This window comes from Acanthochromis polyacanthus, chromosome 2 (genome assembly GCF_021347895.1).
Source record: "Acanthochromis polyacanthus isolate Apoly-LR-REF ecotype Palm Island chromosome 2, KAUST_Apoly_ChrSc, whole genome shotgun sequence".
NCBI classification, from domain to species: domain Eukaryota; kingdom Metazoa; phylum Chordata; class Actinopteri; family Pomacentridae; genus Acanthochromis; species Acanthochromis polyacanthus.
The window spans coordinates 2,977,425-2,999,241 of record NC_067114.1 but is presented as its reverse complement, the minus strand read 5'-3'; the positions used below and the strand labels follow the sequence as shown (position 1 = coordinate 2,999,241).

The window sequence follows — 21,817 nt, the reverse complement described above, 5'->3', positions numbered from 1 at the left end:
TCACGTGTGTCTGTTCATTGATTAATTTGTCAACCAAAATTTATTTGAATTAAAAAAATTATACTGTGAAATACTGCTATTTGACAAAATGTGATTACAGCAATTAATTAATCACAAAGCCTGTAGTTATTTAGATGAATTGTTTTAATCGCATCCCGCTACTAGTGAAAACTTAAGCCAGCATCCTGATATTCGTTTTTTTTTTTTTGCTCCACAGCCGGAGAGGATATCAGGAGAACAGTATGGAATCCATGCAGATGTCTGGAGCGTGGGAATCTCTTTCATGGAGGTAAAGCAATCTCTTAATGGCTGTCGATAAAGAGAGGAATGTGGAGAATTTATGCAGGAGACAATAATTCTGCCAAAATAATGACATTTAGGTGTCTTGCAGTCCAAATCTAATGGCTCATATTGTGTGCTTGTTGCTCGTTCACTGTCTTCATCTTAGTTCATCTTTCTTTGTAGCATCGATCAGGTCCTTCACTGACATCCTACGTCTTCAAATAACATTTTAATTTCCGTATTACGCTTCTCAGCTCTCTCGTGCTCCCACTGACAGCATTGATTCGCCATCTGTCTCTGCGCTGGAACAAACGATTTGGGCTCCTGCCTCACTTTTGTTTGTCAATAATGTTTAACGTCATTACAATTATAACAATAACGGATGAGTTTGCGGTGTCAGAAGTATCGACGTGATCTCTGTGTGATAAAGATGGAGTTTAATGGCAGTGGATCCTCCGGCCCTGCTCTCTTTGTTTGGAGCGGTGGATGCGTGCATTAAGCTAAATTAAATGGCTCGCAGTCCCACTCGGTTTGGATTGATCTTTAGCCTGCTAGTTGGTCTATTTATGTTCAAGGAAAGAGGTGAGCGTTCTGACGTTTTAATATCGTAATGTTACCAATAAGCTGCCCTTGACCAAGATGAAAAATGCCCACCCCGAGTGAATAGCCAGATGTCAGGGAGAGCTGTCACCCAACCCCCCAGCGAAAATAGCACACGTTGCATACGACCGCCTCACAATCCCGTCCTCCTCCTCCTTATCCCTCTATCTGCTTCTCTGCAGGTGGTAATTGGGAGGGTTTATTAACTAATAGCTGATGTTGTTTGATGAGGAAGTGTTATCAGCATGTGGCCGCTAAGCTCACCTCAAAGACTGAAAGTCTCAAGTTCTGCATGCTGCGGTGGCTTCAGCGCTGTTTTCCTTCCATGCCGTGAAGACGCTGGCAGCAGAAAAGCGTACATTAATGCGTCAGTACATGTATTATATTGTATGTAGTTTGCTTGCGCAGCATAGTCGGTCCATAGAGTTTAGAACTGTCTCTGGTGCCTCAAGACTTTTGTTGATTTTGGTGCTCTTTGGAAATTAAAGGTTTAGTTTGTGGTTGATTCTAACTTTTATCTGATTTCAAAGCCAACTTACCCTTTGAAATGGAAGAATAATAAGACTGAATAACTTGTAAAAATGTGAATTAAAATGAATAGAACAAAGGGTGGACACATTATTGAGCTCCTTCGTTGTCTAGTGGAATCCAATCCAATAAATTTGACCAGAAACGATATTCTGAGGCCTTCCTTAAGCCTTTCTTGCTTTCTTGTCATTGACTGCATGATATTTCCATTATACTTATACCTTACCTGTTAGTTTGATTGGAAAAACAGCAAAGCTTTTCCACTATATCCTGGAGTATTTATGATTATTTTCTTCTCCATACAGCTGGCGCTTGGCATGTTCCCCTATCCACAGGTAAGTGTTTTTTAATGTTGTATATCATTAGTATCATTATGTGACAAGCTAAACCTTTATTAGTGCCATAGTGGGGAACATTTATGTTACAGCAGCAAGACTGATGCGGATGTTTGAGGAATAAAGTATAAAAAATTAACAGACAACATTATTGCACAGAGTTTTTGATGAATTGAATTCTGATTGGTTCATACCTGAAAAGCTGGAATGTTTTACTAGGAGGAGGTTTGACAAAACAGATTTTTATCGAGAGGATTTCTGTTGCATTTTTAGTTTTCAGTAACAGCATTCTTAATAAACCACCATATACACCCCCCGTCAAAAGTTTTAGGACACTTTCTCATTCAAATAAAGTAGAGCCTGTCCTACAACTTTTGACAGGGGGTGTATCTACCAAATTTGGTACACATATGCAGCACATCAGGCTGAACAAAAAAGTCAGTGACAGCCACATTCCAAAGCCAACAGGAAGTGAGCTATTTTGCGTTGAATGTCAGATTTTGCCCATTTTTCATTTGTTTCTAGAGCGAACTCCTCCTAGGGGGAAACTCCAATTCACCTCAAATTGGGCCAGTACATACAGGAGGCCTTAATGATCCAAAGTTATTAAAATCTTTATCCAAAGTCAAAGGGCGTGTCCATGGCGGCCTCTGGAATTTTAATCCTTCACCATGAAATTTCAAATGCTGTGTAAATGTCCTGAACATGCTCCAATCTGCCTGAAACTTTACATGTATGATCAGAGTCCTGCCCTGATCACATCCATGTGATGAAATACACCCCCTGTCAAAAGTTGTAGGACAGGTTCTACTTTATTTGAATGAGACAGTGTCCTAAAACTTTTGACAGGGGGTGTATTTTGTGCAGATAATCAAGCCGGTTTTGTGGATTTGTGTTTTTGTAACTTTTTTGTTCAGTTTTTTAAAACAAGACTTAATAGTACCGGCTTTCTATTGAAAAATTTTTCCGACTACATTCTAAACTTCTTTGTAGACTTATTTGTATTTCTAGTAGTATTCTTGGTGGGTATGACGTAGGTTTGTTACAGGAGTCAGTAATTATGAGCCCTGAATGAAACTAAGACATCCTCTGTTTCTTCTGGTCTAGATCAATCTCGATAACTTGCTGATATACAACTTCAAATGTATGCATCCTCTCTTCTGGGCTATTTTTTTTTCCCCTCATTACACTAAGTTAAAATCCTACTCAAATGTAATTGCCGACCACAGAAGTGGCTTCCCAATCCCATCAAGTATTAATTAGCCCTTTAAGATGGGTTTATCTCACTAATCCCTAGCTGAGCAATCTGAATCTGGTTACCTCAAGTTACCTCCAGGCTGCCCTCCTTTACAAAATGAGAAGGAGGGCAGATTTGAGCTTGAAAGAGTTGGCTCTTGCAATCAGACTGCGATTGTGTCGACATTGTATGTGGAAAATCTTAATTATACTATAAAACTGTTGGACTTTTAGGCCATGAATACGAGCCTTCACAGAGGTACAGTCGTGATTTTCCTGCCTGCAACAGCTGAAACTTCCTTGGTGTTAATTAACCCTTTAAGTTTCAGTCAATTCCAGCCGTTTTCAGTACAAAAATCGCTAATATTCTATTTTTAAATAAAAAAAATTACGAAAAATACAGGGAATATTGGACGGGCATCACGAGATGCATTTCCTTGAAAATGACCGATTCGTGGATTTTATACCGACTTCAGGACATGTTTTGGATAAAATAGTTTACTGGCTTGTGTCATCTGGATGTAAAAGGTTGGATTATGGCCGTTTTTTGTGGGATCTTTTTTTTTGTGTGTAATAATGAACCTGGAAATGTGAGTCGCGCTGTGTGCGTTGAAGCCGTGTATAGAGAACGGATGGATGAATATTCGTTTTTGTCGGACAAATGTGTTTTTCTCACCCGCTGTGGTAATCGCATCTGAAAGTGGTTTATACCGGCAGATTCATGAGAATCTAAGCTTTCCATCGGTGTATAGTGTTTGTATAATCGTGTTTGCAGGCGTCGGACATTCTTGAAATTCCTATGCAAATTAGTAGGTGTACCGCCGGCGGTACACTGAAGCTTAAGGGGTTAAAGACACTGGATGTGTTGTAACTACTCTAGTTTCTATGCAGGATTTCCCTAAATGCTGCTTATTTTTGGATATGCTAATTATTGTTTCTCACAAAGAGGGAACAAATTTTACTAAATGTTGGAGCTGGGTGTCTCACAAGGCTTTTAAAATCTAGGCATATCTGCATTAAAAAAAGTTCTCTTTCAGATTATTGGTGATTTGGATGTTAATGACCAGTACCTCCATGTAAAGATGTTACTTGATCTCCAGTGGACCAGACCAGTAAAATCACAGCATAACCTATAAATAACCACAACTTCAAATGTTTCCTTTGTTATAGAGCAACAAAGAACATTCTGAAAATGTTCACATCTAAGGAATTATTTCTTTTTTACAAAACGTCATGAACAACCTGAAATTTGTTAAGAAAGATAAATTCAATTTCAACAGCATTCATCCTCAGTTTATCATTTCCTCATTACAACTTCCAGATCAGAGTGTCTACAAAGAAACACAACATTTAGTCACCTGAAACTGAATGATTTAGTATTTTACTACAAAGAATACAAAATATTACAAAAATGAGACACAAAACAACAAAAAAATGACAAAATGAGAAAAAATGAGACGAACGATAGGAAACAAAACAAAAAAAGAGACAAATTTGACAAAAAACATAAAGCGGCAAAAAAAATGGAGACGTGACACAAGCGAGACAATAAATGGACACACGACGACAAAAACGACACAAAATGACAAAAAAAAGCAAAACACAAGATGATACAAATATGACAAAAAAAAACACAAGCAGGACAACAAAGAAACACAAAATGACAAAAACAAGAGAGGAAACGACCAAAACATGAGACAAAAAAACAACAAAAAGAAGACAAAATATTGCAAAAATGAGACACCAAACCACAAAAATGAGAAAAAATGAGACGAGTGATATTAAACAAAACAAAAAAGAGACAAAAATTTGACAAAAAAATTATAAAGCGGCAAAAAAAATGGAGACGTGACACAAGCGAGACAAAAAATGGACACACAACAACAAAAACAACACAACAAAAAAGCAGAACACAAGATGACACAAATATGACAAAAAAACCACAAGCGGGACAACAAATAAACGACAAATGAGGTACAAAACTACCAAAACATGAGACAAAAATCTGACAAAAAACAACTAAAAGAAGACAAAATATTACAAAAATGAGACACCAAACCACAAAAATGAGGTAAACAACAAAAAGTCTGACAAGAAAAGAGAAAAAACAACAAAAATCTGACAAAAAACAACAAAAAGAAGACAAAAAAATTACAAAAATGAGACACCAAACCACAAAAATGACAAATAAAATGAGACGAGTGATATGAAACAAAACAAAAAAAGAGACAAAAATTTGACAAAAACATTATAAAGCATTAAAAAAAATGGAGACATGACAAGCGAGATGAAAAAATGGACACACGACAACAAAAACGACACAAATATTACAAACACAAGCGGGACAACAAAGAAACACAAAACGAGAGGCGAAACGACCAAAACATGAAACAAAAATCTGACAAAAAAACAACAAAAAGAAGACAAAATATTACAAAGATGAGACACCAAACCACAAAAATGAGGTAAACAACAAAAATCTGACAAAAAAAGAGAAAAAACAACAAAAACGAGACAAAATGTTAGGAAAATGACGGACTAAATGGCAAAAGAACATTGAGCAATCTAATATTTTACTGTATGATCACAACTTGTCGTGGTCTAGGAATTATTTAAAATTTATAATTTTACAAATTTACAGTTTATTGTTACTGTCTTCTCTGGAATTTTTGCACTTTACAAAGTCGTCCAGCCGGCCAGATTGGACACCCTGGAGGGCCGGTTTTGGCCCACAGGCCGCATGTTTGACGCCCCTGCTTTAGGTCATCTGAGAGAAATGTGCACCTTGTTGCATGCTTCCATGGTAAACAACCGCCTGTGGGTTGGATTACAGTCTTTCTATTTATTCTCTGTTGATTGTTAATTTCTAAGTCATGATAGAAGGTAAACCTGATTCTTTGTGCAGTGGAGCAAAGGTGTGTTTATACAGCACTTAGACTGTAGAATGATGTAATTGTCACACAATGACCAATCTGTTTGTCCACATGTCTGCCGTGTTTGACTGCAGCCTCAGGCGTGTCTGATCTTAGCTTGCTGTTCCCTCTTTCCTTTTATTTAGTTACCCTGTTAATTGTGAGTGCATGAATTGATAGAAAAGGGGTGGACAAAATATCAGAAACACCTCTCGGTTTGCAGCGTAGGCCGTCACGCAGCTTTCCTCATCTCGGTGTTAATTTTCCTCCTGCCTCCATCTGGCACTGCAGACAGTTCACCTGCAGGCTGTAGCAGAGCGGTGTGGCGAGAGCGCTCGGATCCAGCTCGTCAGGCGCAGCCAGCCAACGTCCTCGGGCCTAAGCTGTCATTTCTGCAGACGCTGGCACAGCTGTCTGTGCAAAACCCCCTGCTACACTTCACACTGAACATTTTAGTACAGGCGGAGGCAGAAGTTGGAGGAGATAAAGGAGAGAGAGAGAGAGTCACTGGAAAAAAAACAAAAAAACGCCCCTCTCAAAACAAGAATAGAAACTTTTTTCAAGGAGCTTTTATCTTGAAATAAGTGAAAAATCTGCCGATAGAACAAGTGAAAAATGTCTTGGTAAGATTTCTTGAAATAAGATCTGATATTTAGAATATTGAGATCTCAAAATTAGCTGGAAAACTTATTTTAAGCTCTATTTTTCCAGGATTGTCAAGCTTAGGTGTCTTAAAATAAGCCAGACATGCTTAAAAATAAGCAGTTTTTCACTCAAAAATAGATTTTGCTTTTATGTGACCTCCTAATTTGAGGTGTATTAACCCTCCTGTTGTCCTCATTCACGAGCACCAAAAAATATTGTTTCCCTGTCTGAAAAAAATCAGCAAAAATATTCCCCAAATTTCTAAAAATTTGCAAAACCTTCAGGAAGACAATTCCAATAATTCCTTTAAAGTTTCCCTTAAAAGAGCAAAATCCTTGAAAGAAAATTCCTGTTAATATTTTCAAAAAATTTGTAAAAATCTTCCATAAAAATCAAAAAAATATCTAAAGTGATTACATATATATATATATATATATATATATATATATAAGTAAATCTAATGTTTTCTTTGAGAACATCTAGAAAAGAAATCAACCAAACCCAGCGAATTTTGCTGGATTTTGGTAGATTTCTTTCCTAAATGTTCTTAAAGAAACATTTTTAAAAACATTTCTTTTATTCCACCAAAAACATTTGCCAAAAATGTTGAAAATGTGGAAGTTTTTTAAAAAAAATCCACCAAATTTGGCAAGAAAATTCTTGTAAATATTTTCCAAAAATTAGTAAAAAATTCTCCAAAAAAATCCTAAAAATACCTAATATCTACCAGTAAAACTTCTAATATTTTCTTTGAGAACATTCACATAAAAATCAACTAAAATCCAGTGAAATTTTTTGGATTTTGGTTGATTTATTTATTTTTTGTCAATGTTCATAAGAAACATTTTTAACATTTCATTTTTTCCACCAAAAAATGTTTAAAGATTTCCCATAAATGTTGAAAATGTGGACATCAGAAGTTTCACTGTCAAAATATATTTTTCCCCACATTTTCAAACCTTAAAGCGGGTCAGGACGACACGAGGATTAAACTTATTTTGAGTTTGACTAAAATTAGAAGATCATTTTAAGATTGTTTGACTTACGAAGACATTTAAGATACATTGTCTTAAAACAAGTCCCTCCATGTTGCTGAAATGTCATTTAAGTGAATGTATCTTAAGTCAAGTGGGATGAGACATTTTGACTAAAAATAAGACAAACAGACTTGGTAAGATTTTGAGTTTTTGCAGTGAGTGAGTCTGAAACATCTGGATTTGTCCTGTAGGTCGGTGGGAGACAGGACGAGTTGCTAAAGTTGGGGAAGAAGCCACTTTTAGCCGTGTGTTGTTCACACTTTGCTGATGAAGTGTGTGTGCTTTCCGCTTGCTTTTATTTTTGTTTAGTTGCTGCATCCTCCCTCAGTCGTCCTTTTCTGTGTGTGTGCTCACAGTGGAGTCATCACCTCGTGTTTCTCATGATTAGAGATGGTCTCTTTAATTCCACTTCACCACATGTCGGGATTCATTTGCATTCTTTGTCAGGAGTTAATGGAGTTTTGCGCGGCTCGCTCTGAAAGTCTTTGAAGACACCAGACCTGATGTGATGTGTATACAGCCGCCAGCGCTATTGTTCCTGATTGATTTGTTGTCTTTTTGCTTGGTCTACGGTTGTTTTTGCTTCTCTTCATTTTGTCATATTCTCTCAGATTTGAATGCATCTCTGTGTCAGGCTTTTGTGTGTCTGTTCTTCCATTACACATCGCTGCATCCATCACACGGCATAGATGATTTCCCTTTGGTACTTTGTTTTTCCCCCCTCAAATGAAACGGAAAGGAACCGGTGTCTGTTGCTGCTGTACGTGTCTTGTGAACAATGTTTGCTGTAATTTTTCACTCCTGCACACTTTGTAAACAGTTAACACTTTATTTCACCGGATTAGACTTCACTGTTGGGCTTCAGATCACTTTACACATCACATCAATGAAATATTGGCCGTTCTTTGTCGATCTTAAGCATGTAAAGCTGCTGTCACCGTTTGTTATCATGCTAATTATTGTCCCCCGACCGTTCTGAATAATGCACAAAACCTTACGACTGGCTTCCACATACAGCTGATGAATGACGGCAACTTTTAAAGGTGGAATATTTGGTCTCCATAGAATCAATAAGGCGGTGCACTCTTTGTCTCTAATGTGTTTTTTGTCTTATTTTTGTCGTTTTGTCTCTCATTATTCCAATATTTCATCTTGTATTTGTTGTTTGTCTTTTTTTAGTCAGAATTTTGTCGTTTGTCTTGTGTTTTTGTCGTCGTTCCCTTTTTGTCTCGCTTGTGTTTTCTGTCGTTTTGTGTTTTGCTTTATTCATTGTTTTTGTTATTTTGTGTTATTTTGTCTATTTTCTGTCATTTTGTTTCTTGCTTTCGTCATTTTTTTTGTCACTTTGTAACTTTTTGTCAATTTTTTCATCTTTTTGTTTTGTTTCCTGTCATCCGTCTCATTTTTTCTCATTTTGTTTCTCGTTTTTGTCGTTTCGTGTCTCATTTTTCCAATATTTCATCTTGTATTGTTTGTCGTGTGTTTTTGTCGTATTTCCTTTTTGTCTCGTGTTTTTTTGTCAGTTTATGTTTCGCTTTATTTGTTGTTTTTGTTGGTTTTTTATGTCTCACTTGTGCTGTTAATCTATTTTTTTGTCTTTTTGCCTCTCGCTTTTGTCATTTTTTTGTCTAATTTTTGTTGATTGTCCATTTTTTGTCAAATTTTTCATCTTTTTTTGTTTTGTTGCCTGTCATCTGTCTCATTTTTTCTCATTTTGTTTCTCGTTTTTGTCGTTTCGTGTCTCATTTTTCCAATATTTCATCTTGTATTTGTTGTTTGTCTTTTTTTAGTCTGAATTTTGCCGTTTGTCTTCTATTTTTGTCGTGTTTCCTTTTTGTCTCACTTGTTTTTTTTGTCAGTTTATGTTTGGCTTTATTTGTTGTTTTTGTTTTTATGTCTCACTTGTGCTGTTAATCTATTTTTTGTCTTTTTGTCTATCGCTTTTGTCATTTTTTGTCTAATTTTTGTTGATTGTCCATTTTTTTCACTTTGTAACTTTTTGTCAGATTTTTCGTCTTTCATTTGTTTTGTTTCCTGTCATCTGTCTCATTTTTTGTGATTTTTTTGTTTCTCGTTTTTGTCGTTTCGTGTCTCATTTTTCCAATATTTCATCTTGTATTTGTCGTTTGTCGTGTTTTTGTCGTGTTTCCTTTTTGTCTCACTTGTGTTTTTTGTCAGTTTATGTTTCGCTTTATTTGTTGTTTTTGTTATGCCTCACTTGTCTTTTTGCCTCTCGCTTTTGTCATTTTTTTGTCTAATTTTTGTTGATTGTCCATTTTTTGTCAAATTTTTCATCATTTTTTGATTTGTTGCCTGTCATCTGTCTCATTTTTTTCGTTTTGTTTCTCGTTTTTGTCGTTTCGTGTCTCATTTTTCCAATATTTCGTCTTACATTTGTTGTTTTTTGTCTTTATATTGTCTGAATTTTGTCGTTTGTCTTTTAAAGGTGGAACATTTAGGCTCCATAAAGTCAGTAAGGCGGTGCAGATCTAAATTTACCACTTGGTGAGTCTAATTTGAGTGGTATTCTTGCATCTGAGGAGTATTAAAGGTTGTCAGTTTGAAGGAGATCAGAGAAGCTGCGGTTGATTTTTTAACAGCCTATAATTTCAGGCTCGCTTGTTGTTGACCCGACAAGAAAGAAAAGAACAGAGATGAGGACCTCTCGGTGTTTTTTTCCTGCTTGTAATAGTTGCATCTCCATGGAGACGTTGCGGTGCTGAACTTACCCATAATCACACCTTTGAAACACATGCAGGGGAGGAAGTTATCAAAAAGGCAGACTTGTTGAGTTTTCTGATTCCTGCCCTTGAAGAAGCAGCTTTGATTTTTTTTTTTTTTTTTTTTTTAAGGAGGCAAGCTGCCATCTGATCTCTTGGAGTTGCTTATTGAGTTGCTTTTGAAAGGAACAGAAATCGTTTGAGATCTTATTTATACACACAGAGCATGTGTTACACTGGAAAAAATGCTCCTCTCAAAACAAGAGAAAAAAACTTATTACAAGGAACTTTTACTTTGAAATAAGTGAAAAAATCTACCAATAGAACAAGTGAAAATGGCTTGGTAAGATTTCTTGAAATGAGATCTGATATTTAGAATATTGAGATCTTAAAATTAGCTGGGAAAACTTATTTTAAAATGTATATATTACCAGGGTTGTCAATATTAGTTGTCTTAACCCTCCTGTTGTCCTCATGTATGGTACCAAAAAACATCCAAAAATTCGGCAAAAGAATTCCCCAAATTTCTGAAAATTTGCAAAATATTCAGGAAGAAAATTCCTTAAAAGTTTTTTTTTTTAAAAATCCCCAAATTTGACAAGAAATAAAAAAAATTAAAGATAAAAAAATGAAAATTATTAATATTTTCAAAATATGAACAAAAATCTTTAAAAAAAATCTTAAAAGTGTCTAAAGTGATTACATATATATCAGTAAAACTTCTAATATTTTCTGAAAGAACATTCGGGGAAGAAAAAGAAACAAAATCCAGCAAATTTCGCTGAATTTTGGTTGATTCCCCCCCCCCGAATGTTCTTAACCCCTTAAGCTTCAGTGTACCGCCGGCAGTACACCTACTAATTTGCATATGAATTTCAAGAATGTCCGACGGCTGCAAACGCGATTATACAAACACTATATGCCGATGGAAAGCTTAGATTCTCATGAATCCGCCGGTATAAACCACTTTCAGATGTGATTACCACAGCGGGTGAGAAAAACACATTTGTCCGACAAAAACGAATATTCATCCATCCGTTCTCTATACACGGCTTCAACGCACACAGCGCGACTCACATTTCCGGGTTTATTATTACACACAAAAAAAAAGATTCCACAAAAAACGGCCATAATCCAACCTTTTACATCCAGATGACACAAGCCAGTAAACTATTTTGTCCAAAACATGTCCTGAAGTCGGTATAAAATCCCCGAATCGGTCATTTTCAAGGAAATGCACCTCGCGATGCCCGTCCAATATTCCCTGTATTTTTCATAATTTTTTTAATTTAAAAATAGAATATTAGCGATTTTTTGTACTGAAAACGGCGGGAATTGACTGAAGCTCAAAGGGTTAAAGACACATTTCTTTAAAAAAAAATTTCCATCAAAAAAATGTTCAAAAATTTCCCCCAAAATGTTGATAATGTGGAAGTTTTCACTGTGAAAATATTCGTTTTGTTTGTCCCACATTTTCAAACTTTAAAACGGGTCAATTTGACCCACAGGACAACAGGAGGGTTAAAACAAGACAATTTCAGGATTGTTTGATTTAACAAGATATTTAAGATGCATTGCCTTAAAAGAAGTCCTGTCTTGCTGAAAGGTCACTTGTTAAGTGAGGTTATCCTAAATCAAGTGAGATGAGACATTCTGACTAAAAATAAGACATAGACTTGGTCAGATTTTGAGTTTTTGCAGTGTAGAAGAAATGCATCGTCGGAAAACGGTTTTTTTTAGCCCTAAATATTCCATTAAACAATGCTTACCCTCAGGATAAACACACAGACAATGATATATCTATCAGGTAATCAGCATACAGTAATGAGAGGCTCAGTTAAGAGGGGCAAAGACAGGGAGGGATTATTAAATCTTTCTGATATGTGGTCAAGCTACCCGGTACAAGAAGAATAAGCGCTCAATTATGCTTGAATAAGTTAGTCTCCCACTATCCAATTTCAGCCCCTGGAGCAGCACGCAATTCTGTTCTAGTAATTATTTCTGAACAAATTAGTTTTCCATAGTTGCCTTTAATGTGTCTGAATCAGGCAAAACTGGATGTAGAGGCAGTTTAGGAGTCTCTTGGTATTTACAGAGTGTGAAAACCTGTATTTAATTGAGTGAATCAATAAGTGTTCTAATGCACTGTCAAAAGAGCCGGAGAAATGAGCAATTTATTTACCAGACGTTATTAGACGTTTAGCTGAGCCGAGGTTTCCGGCTTTGTATCATTTCGTTGTTGTGATGAAGTTATACGTTTAGGTTTTTGGAAATTAAAAGCAGGCTGATGGATGAAAGCAGCTCTGGGGGTTTAAATAGGAGGTGACTTCTGTAGATCCACTGCAGCGTCGTATATTTTAAGACGAAGCTTCCAAATGAAAATTATTTGTAAGAACACGGCCTCTTCGTATGTCTTGCTTGAAACAATAGAGCAGAGGTGTTCAACATGAGGCCCGTGGGCCAAAAGTGGTCCTCCAGAGGGTCCAATCTGGCCCTCAAAGTGGAAAAACTACAGAGAAGACATTAACTGCAGATTGTAAATTAATAAAACTATAAATTTTAAAATCATTTCTAGACCATGACAAGTTGTTTGGATCATAAAGTAAAATACTAGACTGTTCTTTTGTTGTTTAGCGTCTCATTTTTGCAATATTTTGTTTTGTTTTTGTTGCTTTTTGTCTTTTTTTGACAGATTTTTGTCTTTTGTCTCATGTTTTTGTCATTTTGTTTCTCGTTTTTGTCGTTTTGTGTTTCCTCTTTGTCTCACTTGTGTTGTCCATTTTGTTGCTTTGTTTGTCTTTTTATTGTCTGACTTGTCTTTTGAATCATGTTTGTTTGTTTCGTGTCTCATTTGTGTCATATTTTGTCTTGGTTTTTGTTGCTTTGAAACTTTTTTGTCCATTTTTTGTTTCTTTTTTGTTTTGTCATTTGTCACATTTTTTTATTGTTTGTCATTCCTGTATTTTCAGTATTTTGTCATCTTTTTGTTGCGTTTTCTTTTTTTGACAGATTTTTGTCTTTTGTCTCATGTTTTTGTCGTTTTGCTTCTCGTTTTTGTCGTTCTGTGGTTTTTGTCTTTTTAGCATTTTGTGTTTTGTTTTATTCATTGTTCTTGTGCGTTGTTTTTCTCGTTTTGTGTTTTTTTTAATGTCTTGCTTGTGTTGTTAGTCTATTTTTTCGTCATTTTGTTTCTCGCTTTTTTCATTTTTTTGTCAAATTTTAATCGTTTGTCCATTTTTTTTGTGGCTTTGTAACGTGTCAGATTTTTTCTTTTTTTTGTTTTGTTTTCTGTCATCTGTCTCTTTTTTGTCATTTTATTTCTTGTTTTTGTCGTTTTGTGTCTCATTTTTCCAAGATTTCATCTTGTATTTGTCTTTTTTTGGTCTGAATTTTGTCAGTCGTCTCATGTTTTTTGTCATTTTGTATTTACTTTTTGTCTCGTTTGTGGTTTTTTTGTCTTATTTTTGTCATTTTGTGTTTTGCTTTATTCACTGTTTTGTGTCGTTTCGTATTTTTGTCTCACTTGTCTCCATTTTTTTGTTGATTCGAAGCTTTTTTGTCAATTTTTTTGTTTCTTTTTTGTTTTGTTGCGTGTCATTTGTCACATTTTTTGTTGTTTCTCGTTTTTGTAATATTTTGTGTCTCATGTTTGTAATATTTTGTCTTGTTTTTGTTGTTTTTTGTCTGATTTTTTGTTTTGTTTTGATTGTACAGTGAAGTACTACATCATTCAGTTCCAGATAGCTGTGACTAAATGTTGTTTCTTTGTAAACACTCTGTGATCTGGATCTGAGTTACTTCTTACCTTTTTGCCTTTTCCAAAAACTGACAGCTATTCCCCTGTTGTCATTCTGTGTTTACGTAGCTTAGCATGTGCTGATATCCCTGCTGCACCTGTGAATCAGACACACTGAGCACGCTCATTACGAAGCTTCCTCGACGCTGTTTTTGTAACGGTTCTCCTCCAACCCGGCGCGTCTCGATAACCTGGAGGGCAGGAATAAAGTGCTGCTCTGAAAATTAGCATTACTGGATCTTTTACCCCCGTTTCTCCGCAAATGAGCGCGAGGCCATTAACATTTGTGTGTTTTCATTATGTAAATGGTGTTAACACATACTCACAAATTGCCAACAGGAAAGCAATAATTTTCTCCTCGTGATCATAATGTGTCCAAGTGCATCGTCTTGATTATGACACGCTAATTACATATCGCCTCGTCTCTCCTTTTCTGTCTTGCCCTACAGATTCAGAAGAACCAAGGATCTTTAATGGTAAGTTTTATTGCAGTGGAATAGGAGAGGTCTCCCACTCTATAGTCTGTTACTCTTCGTTGATTCTCTCATTTGGAAAAAAAAACCAAAAACACTCAAATTGCATTTTTGCAGCAAAATATTAGCTCATGCTTAAACTGCTGGTGTTACATTAGGTGCCATTATGGAATAATAAAAACATTCAGGAGCTGCAGAGTGGCTTTGCCTGAGCTCGCTGCATTTGATTAATCTAGGTGGATGCTTTTTTTATCACACTATTGATTTTCCCTATTGCCTAGAAATTCTGTGTCGGCTAACGTGTTTTTTTTTTCTCCCTTCATCTCCTCTTTCAGCCTCTCCAGTTACTGCAATGCATCGTTGATGAGGTGAGTCGTCGTCTTATGTGCTTTTGCATCTAAAGTCAGTCCTAATGGCCCGGAAAGCTTATATTTTGTTTCCTAATGAAGCAAACCACTCAGGCGGCTTTGCTCCCCATTCACTCAACCCTTCACCCTACGCTGCCGCCTCAGGCAGCACACACATGCACACGCACATTACTGTAGAGGTTGGACCCGTCATGAGTGACACAAACACAAACACGCCTCTGAATCCTGGGTGTTACCGAGCCACCAGGAAAGCAGACAAAACAGTGTTTAACCAGGAATTCTCTCCTCACTGCACTGGGTGTTTGTTTTTGTACCGAAAGTGGTAACACTGAGAGACTGATGATGTTACGTGTGCACACAGCCAGGAGCAGCTTTGTTTGATCGTATAATACATGCATGACGTATAAAGCATATAAAAGGAGAGGAGGGAACGAAATATCAACACACAAGAGAACTGGCGGACATAATAACCAACAGATCTGGCCACTGTGTGAAAATGGGTGTCCTTTTCTTTGATATTATAGAAGTCTTTATTTAATTTTCTTCTGCTTTGCACCGATTTTGCAGTTCTGAACTTAAATAAATCACCTAAACTTAGACAGATGTCATTACATAAAATACGTACAATACATCTGTTTATTCTGCTTCAGTTCATTTTGTGTTCATCTTATTGTTTTAGTATGCAGTTTACATCTTGTACTTGTGTTATTTTATTTTTCTGATTTATTTTAATTCTAATTTCTTAAGACACTTCACAGAAACATTTTTACAAACTTACACTTTGTGCTTTGTATTCTTTGGTATTTCTATTTTACTACTAACCAGTAGTAAAATAGAAACCTTCAGGAAGAAAATTCCAATTATTCCTTAAAATTTCCCTTCAAAGTTTTATATATATATATATATATATATATATATATATATATATGTGTGTGTGTATATGTATCCCAAATTTGACTAAAAAAAATTTACAAATATTTTTAAAAAATGAGTAAAAATCTTCCAAAAATAATCCTAAAAATATCTAAAGTGATTACATATATATCAGTAAAACTTGTAATATTTTCTTATGTACGTTCACATAAAAATCAACCAAAATCCAGCGAATTTCGCTGGATTTTGGTTGATTTTTATGTGAATGTACTTAAGAAACATTTTTTTAAACATTCTTATCTTATCGCACATTACAGGATTATATGTACCTGGTGTTCAGTAGCCTTTCTTTTTTTCCATTCCTAAAACATGATTCTCAAATATCCTCTTTTTTTCTACCCAAGCACACCCAGTAAATCGTCTGAATTATTTCTAAAACCAGGCTAACACACAGTCTCACCCAACCTGAGTCTAACCTTTTATATCTTTTAATACACTGACTTGCTGCTGTGTCGCTCACACCGCCTACATTTCATCACGAGCGAAACCCTTCCCCTCCTCTCTCTCTTTTCTCCTCCGTTCTTTGCTGACGTACACTAATAACCAAAATGCCTCGACAACTTTGCAGCCTAAACCCGTCCTCCCCCTCCTCGGACGCCTCCATCGCCGGGCGTATCGCACATTAAACATACGACGTCGCTTGTCCTTAACTGCCTATAGATCGGCCGTAATTAATAATTAAATGCTTTTGGTTGTAATGGATTGACCTGGGCTGAACTGTTCATTAGTCAGCTAGACGGAGCCATCACTCAAACTATTTTTCCCGTGCCCTTTGCCGTCTCCCCTGGAGGCGAGGGAACGCTGTGTGTTGTCCCTGGCGAGGCGCCGCCGCCTTACTGTCCCGGCTAATGCAGCGCTTTGGAGGAGGAGGCCAGAGGATGAGCTTTCTGTGGAAACATGAAGCTGTGAAGAGACAACGGAAAGGTTGTGAAAAGTATGTTAGAGAAGTTTGTTATTAGTGCAGGGAGTTGTCTAACTTATGCGAGGCTTTATTATTTTATAAAAACACCCAGATTAGTGGGTTTAACCATAGAGTAGCTGATTTAATGGTAAGGAACTTTTAAATGCTTTACATCTGGGGAGTCAAACTCCTCTTAGTTCAGGTTCCACATCAGCCCAATTTCATCTCCAGTGATCCGGACCAGTAAAATCACAGCATAATCACCTATAAATAACCACAGCTCCACATGTTCCCTTTGTTTTGGTGCAAAAATGTTCACATTTAAGGAATTATTGTCTTTTTTACAAAACATTATGAACAAGCTGATGTTTCTTAAGAAAATACGTTAAATTTCAGCCTCAGTTTATCATTTACGCATTACAACTTCCAGATCACAGTGTGTCTACAAAGGAACACAACATTTAGTCACAGCCATCTGGAACTGAACAATCATGAAATATTTTCCTTTATGATCAAACAACAAAAGAAAGACAAAAAACAACATAAACAAGACAAAATATTACAAAAAGGAGACACAGAATGCCACAAAATGAGTCAAAATAGCAACAAAATAGAGACAAAAAATTTGAAAAAAGTTACAAAGCAACAAAAAAATGGAAAAATTAGACAAAAAATGCGTAAATGTGAAACAAAATGACAAAAACAACACACAAAACGATGAAAAAAGCGAAACACAAAATGACAAAATAAGACAAAAAGCACAGCGAGACAAAAAGGAAACACAACATGACAAAAATGAGAAGCAAAACACGAGACAAATGACAAAAAAGTCAAAAAAAACAAAAAAGCAAGACGCAGTATTACATAAATGAGACAGAAAAGAACAATCTAGTATTTTACTTTATGATCCAAACAACTTGTCATGCTCTAGAAATGATTCTAAATTTAGAGTTTTACTAGTTTAAAATCTGCAGTTAATGTCTTCTCTGTAATTTTTCCACTTTGAGGGCCGGATTGGACCCTCTGGAGGACCACTTTTGGCCCACAGGCCTCATGTTGGACACCCCTTAAACCATAGAATAGCTGTTACTTTTAATTGCTGTAAACGCACCTGACTCCAGCATTGTGGCAGGTGTGATAAATTACACCTGACTCTCTGACATTTTGTAAATATTGCTCATTAGTTTCTACTGTAGATGTGATCCCAATGTTTTTTTTTGATTCCATTCGGTTGTGATGCTTCGGTGTTGTGTGTGACTCCACAGGGGATTTGGGAGTTGCTTTAATGGCTGAATGAGTAATACACTGTGGTGAGTGGATAATTAATATTATTGTAGCTGGAGGTGTGTTCGTGGTTCGTCTGGAGTGTGGCAGTCGGCCTCTTTTTTATTTCTTTCTGTTTGAATCACACATAAAAACACAGTGAGGTGTGGCTGAGGAAGGCCGGCTCAAATTAAAGACCAAACAAGTACAGAGAGGGACGTTAAGTTCAGTAATTGGCATCTATGCAGATTAACCCTCATGTCGTCCTGCGGGTCAAATTGACCCGCTTTATAGTTTGAAAATGTGGGGGAAAGTAGTAGTAGTAGTAGTAGTTTATTCGGTCAGCAAGGAAAAAAGTAAACATTGTAACAATTGTGTACTAATGATGGCATCATCATCATCGTTTTCCACATAAATTATCATCGTCAATATGATCATTATCATCATCAAGATCATCATCAACATCATCGTCCTGTGACCGAAGGGTTTAGGCTGAAGTCAAAACTTATTTTGCCTAACCTTTTTCAACCAAAACGAAAAGTTTCTACATTTCGTAGAAGGAAAAAGAAAAAAAAAACAACAACTAATATTCACCGTTCTCATTGACAGGATAAGAGGAATCCATTCAAAATCATTTTAGTTACTTCTAGTTTATTATTCCTGAGATTGATATTTTTCAAGAGTTAATCTTTTCAACTGCTTTTTAAAAAAAGTGTTCTGACAGTGAAACTTCTGATGTCCACATTTTCAACATTTTTGGGAAAACTTTGAACATTTTTTGGTGGGGGAAAAAATACAAATGTAAAAAATGTTTCTTAAGAGCATTCACAAAAAATCAACCAAAATCCAATGAATTTCGCTAGATTTTGGTTGATTTTTTTGCTGAATACTCTTAAAGAAAATATTGGAAGTTTTACTTTATATATATATATATATATATATATATATATATATATATATATATATATATATACATATATATATGTAATCACTTTAGATATTTAGGATTTTTAAAAATATTTTTACTCATTTTTTGAAAATATTTGCAAGAATTTTTCTTGCCACATTCGGGGAATTTTCTTCGTAAAGGTTTTGCAAATTTTCAGAAATTTGTGGAATTTTTTTTGCTGAGTTTTTGGATTGTTTTCATGCAAGGAAACAACATTTTTGGCGCCCATAAATGAAGACAACAGGAGGGTTGGATTTTGGTTGATTTTTTTTTTTTTTTTTTTTTTGTAAATGTTCTTAAAGGAAATATTAGAAGTTTTACTGGTATATATGTAATCATTTTAGATATTTTAGGATTTTTTGGAAGATTTTTAATCTTTTTTTGAAAATATTTACAAGAATTTTCTTGCCACATTTGGGGGATTTTTTTAAGTAAGACATTTCAGGGAATTTTAAAGGAATTATTGAAATGTTCTTCCAGGAGATTTTGCAAATTTTGAGAAATTTGGGGAATTTTTTTGCTGAATTTTTGGATTGTTTTTCAGACAAGGAAACGACATTTTTGGTGCCTGTAAATGAGGAAAAAAGGAGGGTTAAGAAATCCAAAAAAGATTCTAATTTCTTCATGTAAAACTCAAATGCAACGACTGCATTTTTAGATTTAGAAATAAATTTATGCAGCAAAAAGAGTGGCCTTGAAAATCAGAACACCGACATAGATAAAATCTAACAAAGCAGAGAAAAAGAAGTCACAACTGCCTACCAGACAGACCGACACGCAAAAGCAGGTTCAGCAATAGTTAAAAAAACGTGTTTTTCACTTTGTGGAATCAAGCTAAGTAGAGTCGCCAGCATCCCGACACAACGGAGGCGGTCCTCTGCCTTCTCTCCTCTTATGATTTTGTTCGAAATTACATTTTAAGAATTCAAAAGAAGATCTTTTTTTAGAAGCAGTGCCCCGGTTTGTCTGGATTCTTTGTCAGACAGTGCTTGGAATTAAAATAGTTGAATGCATATTTCTAGGATTAAGTCTCAAAAGTTGAAAGATATTTAATGGACTCGTGAAGAAATATATATTTTTTTAGTCCAAACGAGGTAGAATTTGGTGTAAGGACAGGAATGCTCCTTGACTGATGAAGGCAGAATCTGAGTCGACTTTGGTCAGTTTTTGTGCTTTGGATGAGTGTTTGAAGAAAACGAAAGGATGCTGTAACATCTGAGCTGTATAATCTCCTGCAAAAACAGGCTCCATCACAAAAGAGCTACAAACAGCACTGATGTTTCATACCCAGTGATTCACTCTCTCACATTTCAGTGCAGTCGTACTTCGCCATATCGCGTTTCACTTTTCGTTATATCGCAGGATTTTGCTGTGTGTAGGTATTTTAATATATTTATTATTGTGGCGAGCTGCGTTGAAGTACGGCAATGGAGAAAGAATATCTGCCTTTAATGCGCTCTAAATCTGGCGGATGCTTTTATTTTGACACACAAACATATGTGGCAGGAAATGATTAAACACACCATTATTTTAATAATTTTTCTGTAAAATAAGCATTGTCTGGGTCTACAAAAAATATTAAAAAATCTATTTAAAAATATTGACTAAAACATATTAAAGGACTATTCAAGTAGGGTTTATAAAGCCTTAAAATATATCTGAATAATAGATGAAATATGATTGCTTTTTCACGGATTTTTGTCTTTCATCAACGTCTGGAAAAAAAGAAATATTATAAAAAAAAAGTTTCTTCAGAACATTTACAAAAAAAATCAACCGAAATCCAGAAAATTTCACTGGATTTTGGTTGATTTTTTTGTAAATGTTCTTACAGAAAATATTGGAAGTTTCACTGATATATACATAATCACTTTAGATATTTTTAGGATTTTTTAAAAAGATTTTTACTCATTTTTTGAAAATATTTACAAAAATTTTCTTACTATATTTGGGGGTTCTTTTCTTTATAAAACTTTTCCAGGAATTATTGGAATTTTCTTCCTGAAGGTTTTGCAAATTTTCTGAAATTTGGAGAATTTTTTGTTGAACTTTTTGACTTTTTTCAGAAAAAAAAAAAACAATATTTTTTGGTGCCTGTAAATGAAGACAACAGGAGGGTTAAGAACATTTTTAAAAATCCACCTTTTTTTTTTTTTTTAACATTTTTTCCACCAAAAAACTTTCCCAAAAATGTTTGAAATGTGGACATGAGAAGCTTCACTGTGAAAATATGTATTTTTTCTGCATTTTCAAACTTTAAAACAGACTACATGAGGGTCAGCTGCCCTCTGTTTAAGTTGTTAGCTGGTGTTCGTGTATGGCGGTTCATCCAGGGTCTTACATGAGGAGTTCTCTGCGGTAGTTTCTGCCATCTGTCCGCTGTCCGCCCTCATTAATGCGCCTCTCTCCTCTATTTGTCGAATAGCAAGTGGCTCCACTAATAAAGAACTCCCACTTTATTTTCAAGCCTGTAATTACTGATCTAATTTTGCCTAATAATTGCTTCATGGCAATGACATGTATATTTACTCGTACCCTCGTACCCTCGTGGTGTGTGTTCCGTCTCGTAGCGGAGCACGTTGACGACCGGAGGAATAATTCGGCCGCTTTCATCATCCTGCTCGTCTTTTGTGCCGTCGCCTGCTGCCACATCAAAGCTGCAGCGGTGTTCCTCTCAGCTGGAGACATGAATACATGCATAAGTGTGTGTGTTTTTGTGTTTGTCTGCAGAAAGGTGCTTGCGGACGTGGAAAGTGCAGACGGAGATTTTGCATCAGCTTTAGCCAACGCAACACATAATTCAGCTGTGTAGCCAACACTCTGTACATGGAGTGGCTCT

At 35.7% G+C, this 21,817-nt stretch overlaps 1 protein-coding gene across 1 annotated transcript in view; it reads left to right on the top strand.

The window, feature by feature from the left end:
• map2k5 (mitogen-activated protein kinase kinase 5) overlaps nt 1-21,817 on the top strand; it is a 99,976-nt gene that overhangs the window by 46,253 nt on the left and 31,906 nt on the right. Inside the window, 4 exon segments of the mRNA XM_022215726.2 lie at nt 218-289; nt 1,716-1,745; nt 14,541-14,567; nt 14,900-14,932. Coding sequence (XP_022071418.2) covers nt 218-289; nt 1,716-1,745; nt 14,541-14,567; nt 14,900-14,932 — 162 coding nt within the window.